General features: G+C 39.7%; 1 protein-coding gene across 4 annotated transcripts in view; it reads left to right on the top strand.

Moving 5' to 3' along the window:
• Window positions 1–21,064, top strand: part of ARHGAP6 (Rho GTPase activating protein 6) — a 447,389-nt gene that overhangs the window by 375,407 nt on the left and 50,918 nt on the right. For all 4 annotated transcript variants that reach the window (XM_074359699.1, XM_074359701.1, XM_074359700.1 and 1 more), the window contains exons 3-4: window positions 12,985–13,056; window positions 19,341–19,597. In XM_074359699.1, the coding sequence (XP_074215800.1) occupies window positions 12,985–13,056; window positions 19,341–19,597 (329 nt within the window). The remainder of the gene's footprint in view (window positions 1–12,984; window positions 13,057–19,340; window positions 19,598–21,064) is intronic.

The raw sequence follows: 21,064 nt of genomic DNA, 5'->3' as shown, positions 1-21,064 counted from the left end.
GTTATTATCCATGCAGTTGGTCAACTATACCATCCTATTCGTTTCAATTTCTTCACTACCTTAGTTTTATTTTTCTATAATTGAATGTTTTAAAATTATCAAAACTTCATAACTCTCAGATGTTTTAGTATTTATATTATATGTGATCAAATATTTTTCAAAGTGAGTAATAAATTCCCTTAGTGGTGCTAAACAAGAAAGAGATGTTAATATTTTAATGAGCTGCTTAAACAGCTGGTGCCACCATGTAGATAATAGAAGTGTAAATTATGCATCAGATGGGTGACTTTAATAATAAGTCAGTCTCCAGTATGGGTTGACTGTTAGCTTTGTTATTACTGTCTGGTTTGATAAATGAGAATTTAGCTATATTTACCTTTAAGGACTTTACTTATTACAGATTTACAGTCTTTGTAATCCGATCTTCCTCCTCTGATCCTCCTTATCTTAGATCCCACCCAACACACACAAATTCAGATCTTCTAGGGATGTCTTTCTGAGGGATACCTAGCATTACATGACAAGGCTGGTGCAAATACAAGTAGAAAAACACATCTCACAACAGAGTGTTGGATTATCCATCATTAAGATGTTTTGGCTGCAAATTACGGAAACCAAGCCAACAGTGGTGTAAATAACAGAGAATTTGATTATATTACTTTATGAGGAGCCCACAGATAGGCTAGTTCCAGGACTCATTAATTCAGTGGCCTTCCATCTTTCTTCTCTGCCATAATCCTGGGTAACTTTGTTCTTCGGCTGGCTTCCCTCGTTGTCACAAAATGACTGCAGCAGCCACTGACATCCCTGCTTCTTTGGCAGCATAAAGAAGCAGAGAAAGAGCGGTGACTCTTCAGCAAGTATTTTTTCAATAATAGAGAAGGATTTTCACTGCTGCCTCCTAGCTGACTTCCCTCCCTTCTCAATCCCTAGAATTGCAACATCCGCCAGTGCCCAAATCAATACTGGCAAGCATAAAGAAAACACCAGAACTGGCTTGACCTAAGATTCCTTTCCTGAGCCTGGAATGAGGACTCATCCCATGATGCATGACCACATGGAGAGTGAGCACCTAAGAAAATAGGGAAAGAAAAAATTGGGCGGGGGCGGAAGTAGGTTAAAGATGGGTTTAGATTAGAAACTATTGATGTAGGTAATAGCAATGTCATTGTCTGCCATTGCAAAGGAGCAGTAGGGAGGAAACTGTTCTTATATTGACTTGCAATCGTGTCGAGCAGAGTGCTTTGCTTTTCCTGCTTAGGAAATGTTTAAGGCATGGAATGGAAAAGATTAAAAATTCAATCATAGTACATCTATTTATATGGTATTTTTATATCCTAAAGAATTGTTTCAAATGACTCAAAGAATTATCAAAACCAAGAATGGGAAAGGAAAGGCTGAGGAGCCTAATAGTTTTCCTCTAACTGCATCATCTGTCCAGTTACCTAATCAGAGGGCTGTTTTCATGGAAGCAACTGGCAGAAATTTTGAGGAGTTTCCAAGGCTTAAAGTCTATAATGTAAAGATAATTGATTCCCTCCTTCCTTGTTCATTATAAAACAATATCTGTCAAAAGAAGGTAGATAGTGTTAGCCCCTTACACAGGTCAAAAATCACACCACGTGTAGACACCCTACTCTGACTCTAGCTTTTCTACTTGAACTGCAAGCTTTGGCTTTAAAGTGAGTAATGATGAAACTCCTCGAATTTAGAGTTTAATTTCCCTAAGTTAACAATCCAAGATATTTCTCTGGGATGAGTGCCTTCTGTCTTTTTTGTTCTCCTGCCGGCTTTCTTTCCTTTATGCTTCAGGAAAGAGATATAGCTTAAGCAAATGACTTGCCAAAAGCCATTTTTCTTGCTCTGCTATTTGGAAACTTTTGTCTCTGCAAATACAGTGCCTACATAGACCAAGTTTAAAAAAATACTGTTTTCACCTTAAGGAATGTGCAATAAGAGATGTAAATGCAGAGCCTGGAAGGACAGACTAGCTCCTAGTTTAGAAGGCGATAGCAGCAGGGCTGCTTCTTTGGAGTATGAGCTTATAGCTTTTTTTTTCTTTTTTCAAAAACTCATAGCACTTGAAAGTGGAAAAAATGACAGCAAGGAAAAGATCCTTCCAGGGCATAATTTGTTCATGACCAGTTATTACAGTAAGCAGTGATTACAAAGAACGCCTGGTTAAGGAAAAACCATAGTTGAGCTTTTAAACCCATGGCATCCAAGCCATGCAGACAGCTTCCCTCCCTCACGTTTTGATAGAATAACAAGACATGCTCAACAAATCAAATATCTGAATGATTTTCGATAATAGAAACACACTTGCTTTGAGGTTCAAGAGTCTACGAGGTCTTTTTTTTTTTCCTCTTGAGGAAAAATTTCAGAACTAATTACCTTGCCAAATAATTTACACAAAACAGAAAAGGTATTTTAGTGTTTAATTTAGCTGGAAGCGTCGTGACCTCCAAGAGCTGACTCCCTTTACAACAGTGAGAGACTCGCAGAATGTTCTTATTTTCTGACTGCAGCTTTGATAATTTCACCACCACTTCAATATGTAAACTGTGGGGATTAGTACATTTCACAAGTACTTTGGGGAGCCTCAGCTCCAAGGAGAGGCATCTGCATTGCTTAAGAGTACCATAAATATTTCTTTCCCCAAGAAACAGACACATTTTGGAAACAGATTTTGAAAAATCTAATCCACGAGGTGCTAACAGGATAAAGAAACAGTGTTTAATTCATTGGGATTTAAACCAAGAAGAATGACTCAATCACCCCATTTCTACCTGCTTTCTGTTTCAGTCAAGACTAATGGAAGAACTGCTAAGGATAAGGTGATACATAAATGGAAACTTTGACCTATAGACTTGATTAAATAACCAACAGTCTATAGCATGGAAGAGGTCTTGAAAATAGCATGAGTGTGTGTGTGTGTGTGTGTGTGTGTGTGTGTGTGTGTGTGTGTGTATGTATTCACTATATATGAACATATATATTCCCTGTCTCTCTCTCTCTCTCTCTCTCTCTCTCTCTCTCTCTCTCTGTCTCTCTCTCTCTCTCTCTCTCTCTCTCTATATATATATATAGTGAGATTCAAAGTTGACTGAATGGTGGGGCCAGTTTGGGCTTGAATACACTGTTTTCCCCCTTTTCCATATAGATTCTTTTCTTCTAGAATTCTTATTTGTCACTTCCTTGAGCCCTAGTTGCCACTAAAGAAACTATCAATCCACTCCTGAGTTTGTGATTTTCTCATCTTTTTTCACCAGTAGATTGCTTGCTTGATAAAAGTATGGATGACTAGGAATAAAACATTAGGAGGCTTAGGCTAAGAAAGGATTTCCTAGATTAAGCAGTCATCATGTGATTTATTGGGAGAAATCGCCACAAAAATTCAAAGGCCCCTGAGAGGGATAACTTCATCCTTTAAGACTGAACTCGAACGTTAGCCTTCCCAAGCAGAGTGAGGACAGCCTTCTTGCTTCTGATCTACCACCTAGTAACCTTCTTCATTTTGCTTTAATGAGGTTTCTGCGTGCCTGTCTTTAGCACTAAATTCTGAGTTTCTCAAAGGCAGAGATAGTGCTTATTCATCTGGGTTCACAACACCTAACTCTGTCTCACCTATAACACGTACTTAATCAATGTTGGACGGAGGGATAAATGGAGCAATGGATGGATCAATGTATGGGAGATGAGCCCACTTTCTAGGTGGAGGATTCCATTTAAATGGATAACTATTATAGTGGAAATAATATTCCCAAGGCAAGGAATTCATCATGTTCTGTGACATAATCATCCCTTATCAGAGATTACTTGTTTTAGAATAGAGGAGAGAGCCGTGCTTTGGTTTCCTGTCCTAAATCGCGGGAGTTAATCCCAGTTCAACTCTCAGGCCAGAGTATTGCACTGGTCCCATTGGCTCCCCTATCCTGGGATTGTTGCACCTTTCCTGCCAAGAAGCAGAGGTGGCCACTTACCTGGTAACTACTACTCCTGCCTGTCAGGGCTGCTCTCCCTTCCATTTCTTGGGATGCACTTTGGATACGGAGCAGGCAACTCAAAGGAGCAGGGGCAATTTTGAATTCATTCCACTCAGCATGGGTGTGGAAGTAAGTGGCTCCAATGACCAGCCCAACTTTTCCTGGGATATGATTTTGGCTGGAGTTTTGGTTACCCAGCTCTTATCAGTCCCTATCTGTTTTCCAATGTTGATTTACTACGCCAAATTAACTTACATTGATTAAATTAATTACTAGAAAACACTAGACATGGAGGATTGCCTATGAATGGCCTTCAAGTGTCAGGGGCCATTAATAATATTATTACTTCTTTGTCAAATCTGCTCCAAACTGGAAGTATCGGAGTCTTTTTCTTGCCTTATTTTTGGGAGGTCTGTAGCTTGAGAGCCCTCAAAAGGCAAAGTGGGTGAGACTAAAGGATGAATTTTAGTTTTAGTAAAAGGTTAAATATAGTTTTAGTAAATACTTTTTTAAGACATCCACAGATTGTATAACTCACCCAATGTACTTTTATATATATCATTTAAAAACTGTATTTTGGTTTATCAGGATAGGCATGGAAACATGAAAAATAAACAGATTTCTGAACTAATCAGTGTTCTTGGATCCAAATGACAAGTAAAGTCTGGATCACTTAAGCAGGAAAGGGATTTAGAGAACCTAAGGAGTAGAAGGTATCCTAAGATAATCTAATCATCCACGTATGAAAACATCACTAGAGCCATAAAAACAAATCTGGTCAAGCCTCTCAACTGTCCGCTCCCTTTCCAGAAAGCACGCTACACAGAATGGCAGGCATAATGGATGCTTTATATTGGCCTAGATCCATGTTTTCTTTCAGATCAGGCAGATGTGAATAGGAAAATCATTTCATTAGTTTCAGCCAGGTCAGAAACTCTGGCTTGTGAATTACCTTCTTGCCATAAAGTTGAGCTCCCAAATCTGTGTGTTTCCCTCAGTGAGCAGTGCAAGCCTCCACTTTCTCATGTGCTTGACAAATGAGCTTTCAGCCTTTTCTCAAATATATCCAGTACCTAGAAGAAAGGGCTTTTTTAAAAATAAATGTTTTATTTTGGAATAATTTTAGACTTACAGAAAAGTTATAAAGACAATACCAGAGTTCCCTTATGCCCCTCACCCAGGTCCCCCTAATGATAACATCTTTTATAACCTTGGTACACTTATCACAGCTAAAAAAACCAACATGAGTACATTACCATCAACCAAACTGCAGACTTTGTTCAGATTTCACCAGTCTCCCTACTAATAGCCTTTCTCTGTTCCAGAATCCCATCCAGAATACTGCATGCATTTAGCTGAACATCTTTCTTTTTTCTTTATTTTTTTTTTAAATAACAAGCATTTCTTATCTCACACGGTTTCTGGGAATATTTTAGCTGGATTGTTCGGGTTCAGCTTCTGGTTCATGAGGTTGCCATCAAGCTCAACCGGGGCTACAGTCATCTGAAGGCTTGACTGGGTTGGAGGATCCCTGTCCAGGCCCACTCACGTGGTTGCTGGCTGGAGACTCCAGTTCCTCACCACATTGCCCTTTGCAAAGGGCTTCTCATGACATGGTTTCCACCGGTGTGAGACATGCAAGACAAAGAGCAACCAAGATAAAAGCCATAGTAAACAGTGCTTTCTTATGACAGCTCATTCCATTGCTGAATAGTTTCATTTGCTGACATAACTATCTTCCTACAATTTCCTCCTGAATCCCTGTTCTGGCCAATGGAGGGCAGTAAGTCTCTTTATCTACCATGTTTAGTCCTCTAAAAAGAAAGAAAGAAGAAATGGTGTACCCTAAGTCTTCCCTGAATGCCAAAGACACTCCATTCATACATCCATTTTATACACCTGTCTGCTGTCAGATGCCAGATGACTTGATCTGCACCCCCTAAATGAGAAAAAAACACTTCGAGGGAAATAGGATGCTCTTTACTCAAGTAACTTGCTTTTAGTCCCCTACCTGTAATTAGGAACTGGGTATAAAGACAGCTATAGGCAGACTCACATTTCTTTATAAATTGAAGAAAATTGTTATTGGGTCCAAAAATCAACATTATATATAAAGGCTCAATCATTTGTAAACATTTTTATATTGTTCTGTTTAAATCAGAAATTGAGCATTGTGACAAGTGGGAAAATGTGACTTTTTCATAGTTTGGATGTCCCATGGTTTGAGCTAATAGCTGTTCTCTAGGTACAGTTATACATAGACCAGTGATTCTCAACCAGTGATTTTGTCCCTGTGGGACATTTGGCAAGGTCCAGAGGTATTTTTGGTTGTCACAACAGGGAATGGGGGAGTATTCTGGCATCTATTAAATTGAGGCCAGGGATGCTGCTAAATACTCCACCATGCACAGGACAGCTTCTCACAACAAAGAGTTAGTTATCCAGCCCCAAATGTCACTAGTGCCAAGGCTGAGAAACTGTGGCATAAATTATATGCAGTTTCTAAAGGGCCACTTCCTATTCTGCCACCCAAGTGTCTCTTTTCTATCATGTTTTCCTCACTTTGTAACTGAGCTCCCTTCGCTGCCTATGAATTCCTTTGGTTTGCATTCTCTGAGTCTGTTTTTCTGGTCCAAGTAAATAGGGAGGCAGCTGTGGTTGGGACAAGCAGGAGAGGTGGGCCAAAAAGCATTCCTTCAAACTTTTCTCAGCAGGATTTTTTTTTTTTTGAAGATTTGAAACAAACTAGAACCTTCCTCTTAGGCTAGGATGGAGTTGCAGGCTCCAAGGTTTGCCAGGTGTGCAGGGGTCTGGGGTTAGGTGTCTCTGCGGGCCGGGGGTGAATGTGAGGAATAGGGGACCCAGCACTACCAGCGCCTCCACTTTTCTCAAGAGGTTAGAAATTCAGATATGTATGTGAACTTACCAAGATTTTGCATTAGAGCTTAAGTTTTTATAAATCACTCTATGGGCTAAACACTACCTGAATAGCAGAGGGCTGGTTGTGGTCATTTTATGTCCGCTGGGCCAACTCTTTGCCTGTATCTGTAGCAGCATCAGAAGAGGGTTTTGTCCCCAGAGTTACATTGAGTAACTCTTAAATGACTTCATTTCATATCTCAGAGCAGGCAATTTCTTCTCCTTTCTAGCAATGTAATCTTTACACAATTCTGCAAGTGAAGGGATTTAAAAAGGGCTTAAATGTTGATGCCCTGTCCCAAATCCAGGTGCACCTGTGAACTTAAGCTGTCTCCACCCATTCCCTGCGACTGCCTCACTAAAGAACGAGCCTTAGCATCTTCTTATATGTCCCCCAGGCTTCTGGGAAGGCAGAGTCTAAATGGCCATCGCAGATGAACATCCATTGTTTTACAGACACCTCCAGAACCATCTCTTATGGTGCAGTTGCAAAATGACCTTAAACAAAGGATTTTCAGCTTCTCATCAAAAATATCTGAGTTCTGCTCCTAGCTACCCCTCTCAAGACAGAGCCAGGCTTTTTGGAAAGAGCTGGAATTTGGGTTTGAATTCCAGCCCCCCCACCTACCAGTCCTGTGATTTTTGGACAATTTGCTTTAGTCCTCTGATTTTAATTTCCTCAACTGTAAAATGAGTAAATCAAAAAGCTACCTCAGTAGATTGTGTGTTGATGTGTATTTGATAATATCATTTATGCAAAAATGATTCATGCCGATCCTGGTGAATATTTCAAACTCAAAAATTACTAGTGTCTCTTTCTCTTTCCTCTCTAACTCTGTATTGCCCATGTCAGTCCCTGTATCTGGCCTTTAATGTCACTTCCCTCAAATAGGCACCACAGATTCCTCACTACAGCACATGTAGAGGTTAAGAGCACCGGTTTGATGTTGGCAAGTTCTGCACTTACCACTTACCAACTTCTGCCCTTAGGCAAGTTACTTAACCTCTCCTAACCTCATCTGTAAAGGAGGAAAATGTAATAGTGTGGGCTTCGTAGAGATGCTGTGAGGATGTAATGAGGTCGTGGATACTAAGCTCATAGAACATGCTCAAAAAACACTAACTCTTCGTAACTACTGTATGCCTGTGTCACAGGAAAGTCATGGTGGCTGGATGAGATCATGGGTATTTAGATATTTAGAAAAGTTAAACATGCAAGAACTTTCTCATGCAGGTCTTTCTTGCTCAGTGTTCAGCCCCATTCAGTTAATGTAAATTTTATGTTAGTGCCATTCTGTAAAAAACAACAAAGTCTTTTGGTATTTTTATTGAGGAATAACATATATATAGTAATGTACATAAATATGAATGTCCACAGTACAACTCAGTGGGTTTTTCATATGCATACATCAGTACCCGACAACCAGATCAGAGACAGAGCCCGTTCCCAGCACTCCAGGAGGCTCATTCATGCCCCGTTTTGGGCAAGAGCCATTCCCCAAAAGTAACCCTTACTCTTCCATCTACTGCCAAAAAATAAATCTTTCCTTGGATAGTATTTTTATCATTATTATCTCTGGAATCAACTTAATATGGAAACTACTGTTTAATAACCTATATTCTCTGAATCTAATCACCTAAAAATTAGGAGTTATATAATTCATTTGTTCTGCGTTTTCTTCAGAGCCAACCCAAAACCCTCATCTGACTTCTGGCCATGGACAGTACTAACAAGTCCTCATGGCATGCCCCACCCTATGCTCTTGACTTTGAGGGAGACAAAAGCGTAGGAGACATGGTTGTTCTTTCAGAGACCTTCTAGACTAGCTAGAGAAACAAACAAGGCCTGCCATTTGCAGCAACATGGATGCTCCTGGAGAATGTCATTCTAAGTGAAGTAAGCCAGAAAGAGAAAGAAAAATACCATATGAGATCGCTCATATGTGGAATCTAAAAAACAAAAACAAAAACAAACAAACAAACAAAAACAAAGCGTAAATACAGGACAGAAATAGACTCACAGACAGAGAATACATACAGACTTGTGGTTACCCGGGGGGTGGAGGGTGGGAAGGGATAGACTGGGATTTCAAAATTGTAGAATAGATAAAAAAGATTATACTGTATAGCACAGGGAAATATACACAAAATGTTATGATAACTCACAGAGAAAAAAATGTGACAATGAGTGTGTATATGTCCATGAATGACTGAAAAATTGTGCTGAACACTGGAATTTGACAGAACATTGTAAAATGATTATAAATCAATAAAAAATGTTAAAAAAAAAAAAACAAACAAACAAGGCCTAAAATGGAACACTACCTGACAGCAAATGAGTCCACGCAAAGCATGTCCTAGAGGAACAAGCTCATGTTTCCTTGTTCTCAACCCTCCTGAAGACCCTGTTTGGTACTGGCCTCCCCTAAGATGCCCAGATTAACCCCTCTCCATACTGATGAGTCCTTTGCTTTTGGTCACTAGGATGTGGAAGGCTTGCCACCTTGCCTCTGCTGTTGTGTTATGTATGTCTGTGGGATCTCCCATCTAGGATGTAGGTGCATTAATGAGGTGAAAGGTGAAAGGAGGGCACATGGACTCCAATCTTCAAGTGCTTCTTCCAAGATGCCTTCGATCAGGATGTGTCACCCAAGTTTTTTCTACAGGTCACTGTTGTTCGTAAGAGAGTGCACACTCTAGAAGCAGTTAGTAACCACATACTCATCACCATTTGCACCATAAAAGTATTTCTGTGCAGTATTGATAGTTAGGGAGCTTGAATTTCTTTAAAAGATGCCTTGATCATGCTTACTGCCATCCAAGGAACTGGTTGAACATAAACTACATTGTATGGTTGTAAGCACATGATATGGCAGTTTCTTGAGAAGATTTTCTGTGCTCTGTGGGAACAAAAGACACTCTTCAAAAATTGGAGACTCATTCAGCAAGTCACTGAATGATTGAAAGGGAGAAGAGAAAGAGTGTCAGTTTTATTATTGCAGCTCTGGTCATTTTCCTGAGGATTTTAAATGAGAAAACAGCGTGCTAAAGCAATGCGTCATTACACAGTATTGCACATCATCCATCATTTCGTCTAGTGAATGTTGCCTGTTAATAACATTCACCTCTGCCTAATTAAGTGAAAATGATAGTATTTGTTGTAAATAGCTAAGCATTTTTTTTAAATTATTGGCTACTGTTCACAAAGGTCACGTTTTTTCCTATAAGGAGGATTCAAAATATTGTTTGGAGTTTTGGCGTTTGAAGTACATATTATCCTTGTGGGAGTATGTAAAATCTCATACCAGTGGGAATATAAATTAGCTGAGCACTTGGAAAAACAGTTCAATGTTACCTGCTAAAGCCTAAGATTGCATGCACACTGACCTGTATGTGTAGCTTCTGCATGTATACCCTAAAGCAGTGGTCCGCAGACTTTAGTGTGAACCAGAATCCCCTGGAGGGCTTGCTGGGCCCCACCCCAGAGTTCCTGATTCAGTAGGTCTGGGGTGGGACTGTAGAATTTGCATCATTAACAAGTTCCCAGGCAATCCTGATGCTAGAATCACATTTTAAGAACCACTGTCTTAGAGAGATTTTTGTACATGGTAATAAGAAGACATGAACAGAATTTTTCAAAAACAGTATTCCTAATAGTCCCAAGCTAGAAACAGCTCAAATTCCCATCAGCAGTTTAATAGGTACATTAACTGTGGTCTATTCGTTCACAAAAACACTCTATAGTCACCACTTATAGCTACCTGCCTCAACAGGATGAATTTCAGGAAGTGTTGATGAATGAAACAAAGGAGGCAAGAAAGAATACCTACAGTATGATTCCATCTCTATGAATTTGAGAGGAAAAACGAAATTATATTCTTTGTAAATGCATATGTAGATGGTAAAACTGTGAAGAAAAGCAGATAGTTGATATTACAAAAGTCGGATCAGTGATTACCTGGGGTAATGGGGAGGGAGTCATACGGGGGCTCCTTGGGTACTAGCAATAGTGTACATCTGAATCTGGCTGTTGGTTATCTGAGAGTTAACTTCCTAAGTATTACTAAAACTGTACATCTGTATGTATACACATCTACATATATCATACATCCCCTAATTAAAAAGAATTTTACAAAACTCCTTGTATCTTAAAAGAAAATGCCCCCTTTCCTATATGTATTCTGGTTTTTTACAACTAGTTTGAATTTTAGTATCTGTTCACTGGTTATGAAAAATAAATTTCTTAAGCTTTAATATATGGTTTAGTTATTCTTCTGAGTCAACTATTAAAATGAAAGAATGGTAGAATTTTTTAAAGAAATATGAGGGGGGAAGGTATAGCTCAGTGGTAGAGTGCGTGCCTAGCATGCACAATGTCCTGGGTTCAATCCCCAGTACATCCATTTTTTAAAAATTAAATAAATAAATAAACCTAATTATCTCCCCCACACATACAAAAAGAAAAAAATTTAAAAAGGAAATATGCTCTTGTTACAGTCAAATACATTTGGTGACATGAACTAATGATGACCAAAGCATTGCAAAGTAAAATACCTGTCAGTCCTATTTGGAGAACAGGTCAGAATCATGTGCAGTTAGTATGTTCTTTGTGTGTAAGTATCTGATAAGTCATGGTAGGCCCTATCTTTTAGACACTGAGAGATCATATCCATGATGAAAGAGATTGACGGCTCTTTGCCACATCACAGCTGATTTACATAACTTTCCCCTATACAAATCTCATAACTGCAAGAGTAAAGACTCTGATGAACTATTTCCACTTTATTGGTGGGAGGAGTCATTTTTTAAATATTTAATTGCTTGTTGAAAGGGAGGAGGGATTGACTGTGCCTGTGATTATATTGTGATGTCTTCTGCCTCCAAAAATTCCGAGAGGAGGCATTGGGAGCATCTGCAGCCCCATGAGGACCCCAGCTCATTTCTGCTCAAGAATGCTTACTCTGTCTTTTCCTGATATCAGAATCTTGCCTTTAAGTTTTATTGGGCTGAATCTCTTTCTTTAGTACACTTTTAAGTATAGCTTGTGAAAAAACTGATTCTTAATCCCCTGTTTAAACATAAGTTTCCTTGTGGCATGCGCTGAATTTCTCCTGTTTGATAGCAGTGTGGATTCCCGATTTGCACCTCCCACACATTAAGTTGACAGCTGCATTATCCCAAAATGCATTCTTGCAATGATGACTGCCAGTATTTTATGATGACATCCTAGGAATTCAATTACAGCTGCCTACTGATATGAGTGGTATCTGTATTATTTGGTGAGTTAACCAGACGTACTAAGTACATTTGTTGCAAGTACAAGATACTAAAAGATAAACACCTTACTTATTATACTTATTACTAGTAAATGCCTTACTTATTATAGTAAAAAACTAGAAACAACCCAAATGTCGATCAGTAGGGGAATGGTTAATTAAATTGTGGCATAGCTATACTATGGAATATTATGCAACCTATCTCCAAAAGAAAGTAGATCTGAATTTATGGACATGCATCAGGCTCCCCATCAAGTGCTTTGTATGCATTGTTTTATTTAATTCTCACAGCTCTGCAAAATTCCCATTATATAGGTGTGGACACTGAGACATGGCCAAAGTCACATAGTAAAAGTTGCAGCGGTAATTAGATTTGAGTTCTGTGGACCCCCAAATTTATTTCCTCATCCAGTTACACTCTACTAGCTCATGGATGTCACAGCCTTATGTACTGCTGACTCTCCTCTGATGGAGATTTAATTCGAGGTGATGTTGGTTTGTATAAACATGAAGGATAGGAAGAGACTCATATAATAGTAAAAGTAAACATACCTAAGTGTCAAAACTAAATTACTTCTGAAAGAGGTATGTTTCCTGTTCTTTCCATGATTGAAACAAAATTTAAGAGTGTAAGATTCTGGTTATGTGGATTTTCATGTATTTTCAGACCCAATACTCTGTTTAAAATGCCAAGTTAAGAGTAAAGCGAGAAGGCATGCTTTTGCTTAAATGTAGTTATTGATCATGTAAAATATCACTTATATGCTTGTTTTTACAACTTTTCATTCTTTTAATGTTTACAGATGGACAAAAGAGAAAGAAATCTTTGAGAAAGAAACTGGATTCACTAGGGAAGGAGAAAAACAAAGACAGAGGTAAAGGACAGAATGAATGAAAGCAAATGCATCTTCCATGGAGCATAATGGTTGAATTTGGTGGGGTTTTTGAATTGCATAGATTTACATGGTTCAACTCTATTATGTAAAGTGGATTTCTATGATGGAATGCCATTAAAGACGGTTTGGGTCTACTCTTTTTTATTTGAATGGCCGTGTACCGAATTGATGAGTTCAACTGGTTTGAGCAAAGTGTGACTTGGGCCAAATCTATGGTTCCAATTATGATGCTGGCCAATCAGCAATGCAGAAAGAAAACCTGGGTTGAGTAGCCATGGATAGCATCTCTAACACTAACCAGCTGTCTGGCAAATCCCCATAGTTAGACAGGGCTAATTGAATGAGAAAGAGTTTGGATTTGCTTACCATGACTACTGGAAAGAACAGTCTCACCAAGTTACTGAAGATGGGCCTTTCTCAGCTTGTTAATGTTAGATCACACAGCATGCTTATTTTTTGCCCTGTATGTTTTGGAAATTGTTGACTCTTCATACTGTCCCCTTCTATGTATACTTAGGAACTGACACTTTAGCCACTCTTTTCAGAGGTATTTGTGGTCATTTTATGAAACACAGTGAATGAGTGTTGAGTGAAGAGAGCCATGCCAAATGTCTCACCTTGGAGTTCTTTGATATAATGATTGAATTTCTGCTTGAAAATTTATGAAAGGCAATGAAACTGAAGGTATGAAAATAAATGCACGGTGGTAAATATGAGACAAGACCTAGTCCACATCATTGATCCCAGACTCTACAGCCATATCTTGTACTGTGCCGTACTGTGCCTAAAGGGTCACGACATTGGGTTCTTGGACTAAAAGGAGATAAAAAATTCTAAAGAATGGAAAAGCCAGAGTTTTGCTTCCCTTAGAGCATGATTCCTCAACCTTTGGACTATTGACATCCCAAACTGGATAATTCTTTGTGGTGGGGGCTGTCTTGTACATAGTGTGAGATTTCTACCACTAGCTGCCGGTAGCACCACCCCCATCCAGAATATCTCCAGACATTTCAAATGTTTATTTCAAACTGGAGACAAGGAGATGAAAATGTCAGTGATCCCTGCCCCTGACAGCATAGTAGAATAATTTGTGGAACCTTTCCATTGTGAAAATTCCAATGTCCTGAACTCCACCCCCAGAATATCTGATCCCAATGGTCTGCTGTAGGGATACTGAGCATGTGTAATTCTATAAAGTGCTAATGTTCCCCTTTCTAGATAAGAACTATGGTACACACTAACCAGTATATTCACCAGGGCACATCCTATCACAGCAGAATCTGCTGCTGGAATAATGGGTGCAAAAACATTAACTCTTGTCCAGCAACCTATCATTGTCTGATAAATTGTATTCTGTTGAATTGATTCATATGTCCGTGCCCTTATTTTTTAAATGAAAATTAGTAGCCAGGGTAGCTTTTCTAAAGTAGAGTTTTCACTCATTCTCTTCCTGCCATGGACTATCTTTACATCATTAGATTAGAGTAATTCTCGGTGTTTATAGAGTTATTAAAGGGATCATTCAGACTAACATTAGTAATGTGTTATCTTTAAATTTGTTTATTCTAGGATGATAATACTGGTACTGGGACCTGAACACTCATAATGTAGACTTTAGGTGATTCTTCAAAAGTGCCCACTCAGGCTAAACTAAGCAGAATGAGCATTTTTTGCAGATGTTTGAATTCCCACAACAGAGAGAGATGTATGCACTCTTGCTTATATTAGGAGACAGCAGGAAGTAAGGGTAGGGCGGGAAGGCCCAGGGGAAGTAATCAACCAATATCACGGGGCTATTATACGTATTTCAGACCAAATCATATTTATATATTACATAGACTCAGTGAAAACTTGACAGTGTTCTGTAAGGCTGTACAGGGAGCTGGCTGGGAAAAGGAAAGCAGATGTGGTGGTTCTAAAGAAAAGACACGTCACTCATCCAACTAAGGAGAGGAATATCAGGATTTATGGCAAAAGAAGCTCTTTTTAAAGTAGTTTTGATAGTTAAAAAGAAGATGTCCTAGGCTTAAGTGAAGCTTAATTACATGGCATCTTTTGTGAACATAAAGTCCTGTGAATGTCAACACGTCCATTACATGGATATCCTGGGAACCGGGATATGATGGGGCAGCCTACAGGTCTCGCACAGTTGTGGTCGGTTCACATTATTTTCTTCCATTTGAATATTAGCATTAGGGTTCATAACAGCTGCACATGTGAAAAATGGCAATAATTTGAATCCAAGAGTAAAAGAAGGAAAACAGGAAACTCTAAATGACCTGTTGGGTTAGGTCATCTAAAAATAAAAATAGGAACAGCTTTTTAGAATCGAATTGCTCTCCCAATAGAGTGATTCATTATATGTTTGATATGCTGCTATATTAATTGATTCAATCAGAATGAATCATGTCCTGTGTTTTATTTAATTGCTTTGACATAATATTCAACAGATCGTGTGACACTTCTGTGTCCCTCATGCCACTTAAGCAGTGTCCATGTTACTTTTGATTTCCATATGGAAACTAATTCAGGCTTGATGCTGGTTCAGAAAACAGATTTTCACATAGAATAATTCCAAGTCCTTAATTTCTCTTAGTTAAATGACTTGGCACCCAAAAAGTATTTTTTAAACATCTAGAACTTCAGATAATTTCTTTTTTGTGTCAAAAAAGAATCATTTTGGGGGAAAAGGTTTAAAAATAGCTACTTTGTTCCAGTGAGTGTGGTTCCTAACCAGCACACAAGAGGAATAGTTTTGACCATGGCGTAAGTCTGCGAAAAAGGTCCCCTGTCTATGGGATATTTGCACATTATGCCATAGATTTATCAACGTAAACTCTGGTGATAGTTCAGGTCTAGCACCTTTCTTTATGCCACAATTACATGTGCCATGTTTTATTGTTCCCCACTGTCTAAGTGTGATACTGTACGTGAAGTAGCACTATATAGGAATAGTTGATACAACTTTATCTTGTGCACACTAAATAACAGTAGAAAAAGCAAGTGTCAGTTCTCACTATTTAGAAATTGTCAAAGAAAATGTATTGAATGCTGTTCCTGGAGATGAGAGAAACGGCGGGAGTGTGATTCCAGGGAAGAGCAGGAAGGGGCTACCTCACACAGGATGGTGCGGGCCACAGCACAACTTTTGGAATGAGCATTGAGTAAGAGCAACATGTATTAAGGAGGGGGTGACCTAATGGTGTCTTGAGATGGATTGCCACACCGCAATGTAAAACATGAACTTGTGGTGGAGGTGAGACAGCAAGCAGTAGAGGGAGAAGCCTGATTCCAGACAAACCACTTCTGGTAAGGATAAGGTTCAGGATGGGACCAAGGGAGTTGGTGGAAAAGGTGATATGCAGAAAAAAGTAAGAGGAGAGGAGAAAGTCAAGGAGATGTGAGGACAGAGAATCAGATGGTCATTTATGTAGACACCCACATCACCCAGGATGATAGTAGATTGAGGGGCTCTGACTGTGGCAGTAGAAGATAGCAATGAGCACAATGAGCAGGAGACCAGGGGAACACTTGCAGTACCAGGTTTCTGCCACACAGAGTGGGGGGGGGATCTGGAAGTTGCAGGAGGGAGCAAAGAGGCGAGCACACCCCCTCCTGGCCCCATGGGTCATGGTGAGAGAGCAGAGACAGTGTCTACTAATGAGGACAGTGGGGGATGGAGTCTCAAGCGCATGCTATAGATTAGAACATGATACACATAGTCCCTGGCCCCAGACAGAGAGTCTTGGGTAATGTTTTTATGGTTTTAAAAACCTATTATCAATCTTATTAGCCACTATCAATACAGAAGCTATAGGTTCCTTTTTCCCCCTAACAGAAGAGCTTTGAACCCACAGATAAGTATGTGTACCCAACACTTTATTTACACAAGAAGGAGGGTTTTGCTCAATAGGCTCAAGCTCAGTCCTCAATTTCACAATAGCCATAGTTTGAGAAGCAATAATATTCAAGAAACCCTGCCTAGAATTTTCCAGAGACTAGATACTGCATGAGATACAAGTTTAGAGCGTAGAGAGATCTGTTTCCTTTCTGAAGCTTGTAAAAGTTCTCAGGAGAAAGCAATGAGAAACTAAAGAGACGAGATCGAAATACTAGCACTGAAAGAAGAAATAAACTCAGCCAGGAAAGACGGCCTATTAGAGAAAAATAAAAATCTGTTGGTGGCTTTACCTCTTGAATAGAAATAAAAGAGAAATAAAGGTCATTTGGGGAGAATGACTTCATGTATTCCAACTGTTTAATTTGTACTCAGTTATTCCAGTTTATAAGGAGAGCGGCAGACTTTTAGATGTTAACAATGACAGCTACCAAAGGAAAGCACTTTTTTTCTTTTTTCCAGGGACATTAGAAATCTCTAATCGAGTCTGATTGGTTTCATTTATGTGGGAAAAATGTCTAGGGGAGGAATCGATAGTCCTCATGTCATATTAAATCCCTGCTATGAGTGTGCCTAAATAAGCAGACACATGTCACTTGATACATTTATCAATGTCTTTTCTACTATTACTATCCCCCAACAGTTCTTGTATATTCCGAGTAGCTGTCAGCCTTGCCATACACATGTTCCTAGACTTTCCCAAAATTTTTGGAAGTAAGACTATTTGGTTATTTCCATAGACAAGACAGCCCTGATTTACACAATAAATCCTAAGGTGTCCCCTTTGGTTTCTAATTTTGCTAGTAGTGGAAATGACATTTTGTCAGTCATGAGTATTGGATCCTGCTACACTGTCCACACTGATTACTCAAAACAAGTGCCTAAATTATTTTTTGTTATCATATGCCATCTAGTTTGTTGATAGAGAATGATAAGCATCCTCTGAAAATCCCAAAATGCTGAAGTTTTGATTTTTCACTTCAAAATGAATTGCATGTTTTGATAGAACAAGAGGTGCAGACTTTTCAAGTGCCATTTCTGCTTTTAATGTAGACTTGGCTATTAGCCTAGTGATGTTAAAACTGTTGCCATGGATCAAAGAGGAAGACCTTTTAAAGCCTCTTTCCACCTGATTTAAAGTTAGCTTTTGCTTTCAAAGAGCAAACAACCTTAGAATTGTTTTCCCTTGATCATTCTGGTTTTATTCGTAAGGGTTATAAAAACGGGAGAGGCTGGACGCCAGTTTTCTGCTACTAGGAGATGTAACTTTGAGTCTAAAAGAAATAATGCATTGAATTTAATTATTAATGCTTTTCAGCATGAATTTAAAATATTACCAATAAAATGCCTGGCCCTAAGCATCAACGTGCTTACCACGTGTGTGTATACAAATGGACTTACTATAGAGATCCAGAATGCAACTGAATGTACATCTCCAAATAAAGCAGTAGATTTCTGCATTATGTTCTTTCCCCCAAATTGTTCTTATTAGGGGATTTAATAAATTATACCCCAGGCTCTTCATGAGATATTTAGTGGTGAGAGTCCGTGTCTGCATGTGAGAATGGCTTGAGTTTAGATCATGAGAGTGACAGCCCCAACCCAGCCATTGGAGGCAGAATGTGGGGACAAGGAACACAAAGAAAAAAGAGCAAAGTTCCCAAGCTGCTCCTCTGGCTCTTGGGTTTCACGTGCTGACTCTTGTACCGGGAACCTCAAAGTGTAGCCACCTAACTGAATTTCAGTTTTTCTGCATCTCTCTCTTACAGCACATGACAGACACTATTACAATTATTTAAATATCTGCCTCTCCAGTGCCCTCACCACCACCCCGCATTCTGCACCCTTCAAGAGCCAGGACTAGACTTTCTGTAAGCTTTGTACTCCCCGTTGCATAACTTGACATGGCATGCAGTAGATGCTCAGTAAGTGCCTGTGGAATGAATGTATACATGCAGAGTCTTCTCATGCCTTATAAGCTTCAGGGGCTCTTGAGACAGAAATCAAAGACTAACAGTTTGTAAAACCATGTACTCATGAGGATGAAGTATGATGTATATCCTATCAAAAATGTCATCTTTCTCTATAGAGTTATTTCTTTTAAAACATATTTGAGATATGTGGCGAAAAACCTTAAGGCCTGGATTTCTAAAACCCGTGTTCTCCATTCATACTGGCTTTCTTTATGGAAATAGAAACTTTGGCCATTCTGACAAACACAAAATTATCTCCATATTTTGATGGATGAATCCATTCTTCAGAAAACAGCCATTTGACTCTATCTGCCCTCAGATCTGCAGCATGACTGTGAGTCTTCCCTGGTCCGGTCTTTCTCTGAAAGTGGATGTTTGTTTTTTGATTCCAGAATTCATCCCACAGGCATTTGGAATGCCCTTATCCCAAGTCATTGCTAATGACCGGGCCTATAAACTCAAGCAGGATTTGCAGAGGGATGAGCAGAAGGATGCATCCGATTTTGTGGCGTCCCTCCTCCCGTTTGGAAATAAAAGACAAAACAAAGAACTCTCAAGCAGTAACTCATCTCTCAGCTCCACCTCAGAAACACCAAATGAGTCAACGTCCCCGAACACCCCGGAGCCGGCTCCTCGGGCCAGGAGAAGGGTGAGTTGGCCAGTATTTTCTCTGACACTGATGCTAAGACAACTGAAGAGTTATAAGCTTGTTCTCTGAGTCTTCGCTCATGTGAAAACTGAAAGTGTAGCTTTTGTCCAGGTATCTGTCAACAACCCCATTCAAGGAGAATCTGTACTGGCCCTAAGTCACCTGGCACACCCTCCAGCATTTCCTTGACCCCTTTCAAAGATGTTGGGTGCCTCTCCTTGGTTACCTGTGATATCCTGAATGTTCTACTACATCACCATTGATCCTGCTCTAGTGTAATCTTCTGCTGCGGTAGCAGAATTTCCCATAAGACTGTGAGGCTTGAAGGCAGGACCAGGTGCTTTTGTTAATCTCTTCATCTCATCCAAGAACTAAGCCTGGCCGAGTGAGTTTGCTGCTGGTCTTCATAAACAATGAGATATTTTCTCATCAATGGAACATGTTTTTTTCTCAGACATAACCATAGAAACACATATACACATATATACCCTCCTTCAAATCAATACTGTGACAATATGGTGCCATTTATGAAGTGAGTACCATGTTCCAGGCACTGTGCTATTACTTGGTATTTCAAATTCATATTTCAATCCAGGAAAGCTAAGTTTCCAAGGCATACTGGTTGGTGATTACCTGACAGTTGATAAGCATCTCTGAAATTTCCTAGGTGACTGGGAAATCTTCTCTCCTTTTCCTCTTACCTGGAGACCCAAATCTTTGCCACCTCTAGCCATTGACTACTGCCTTAGTTAAAACCCCAGACACTTCTCAATTAAAATCCACAGTTCTCAATTAGCTCCCAACTTTAAGACTTCTCCAAGATTGAAGGGTACCTGAGCCACCACTGTTTTCAAACACTTCACTGTGTTTGAAGACAACATTATGTAATATTTGAACTTGCTTGATGGAATTGTTCTTCCAGTCCTGTCATGGTCTCTCAGACTGTGTGTATAAGCCTTTATGGCAATAACACCAAAACTCCACATATGAGCTTTCTGAGAATCTAGAGCCCAGGCCATGGGCCTCCCAAATGCCCTCCCCTCTGTCCAGGCTTTGCTAGGACACCAGCAGCCAACTTCTTCCTCTATGCTTCATCAAAGAGTGAGTGACCATACAGACATCATTGTTGCCCTGCGCCCTTACCCTCAGCCTTTACCATTCCTTGCATGCCAGCCCTCCTTCCACCTGTCATTACCTCTTCTCTTGGCTGGAGGCTTTCTCTGATGGCCAGAAGCGCCCACCTATGCAGATGACAGGCTGCAAGTAGCAAGGCGTCAATGTCACCTCCTGATCCCTACCAGAAGCTGCCCTTAATCAATGACTCATGAACCTTGTGGTATAAATACCCCAGTTCCCTGGCTTCTTAGCCAGGATAGCTCTGAAGTGCATGATATACATGGTCTCTTAGAGGTCCCCAGGGCAGTTGGGCTCCAGCTGCCCACAGGCTTGTTGTAGGCTTGATGATGC

Source organism: Camelus bactrianus, chromosome X (assembly GCF_048773025.1).
Source record: "Camelus bactrianus isolate YW-2024 breed Bactrian camel chromosome X, ASM4877302v1, whole genome shotgun sequence".
NCBI classification, from domain to species: Eukaryota; Metazoa; Chordata; class Mammalia; order Artiodactyla; family Camelidae; genus Camelus; species Camelus bactrianus.
The sequence above is the reverse complement of the archived record's forward strand: the minus strand, read 5'-3'. Positions and strand labels throughout refer to the sequence as shown.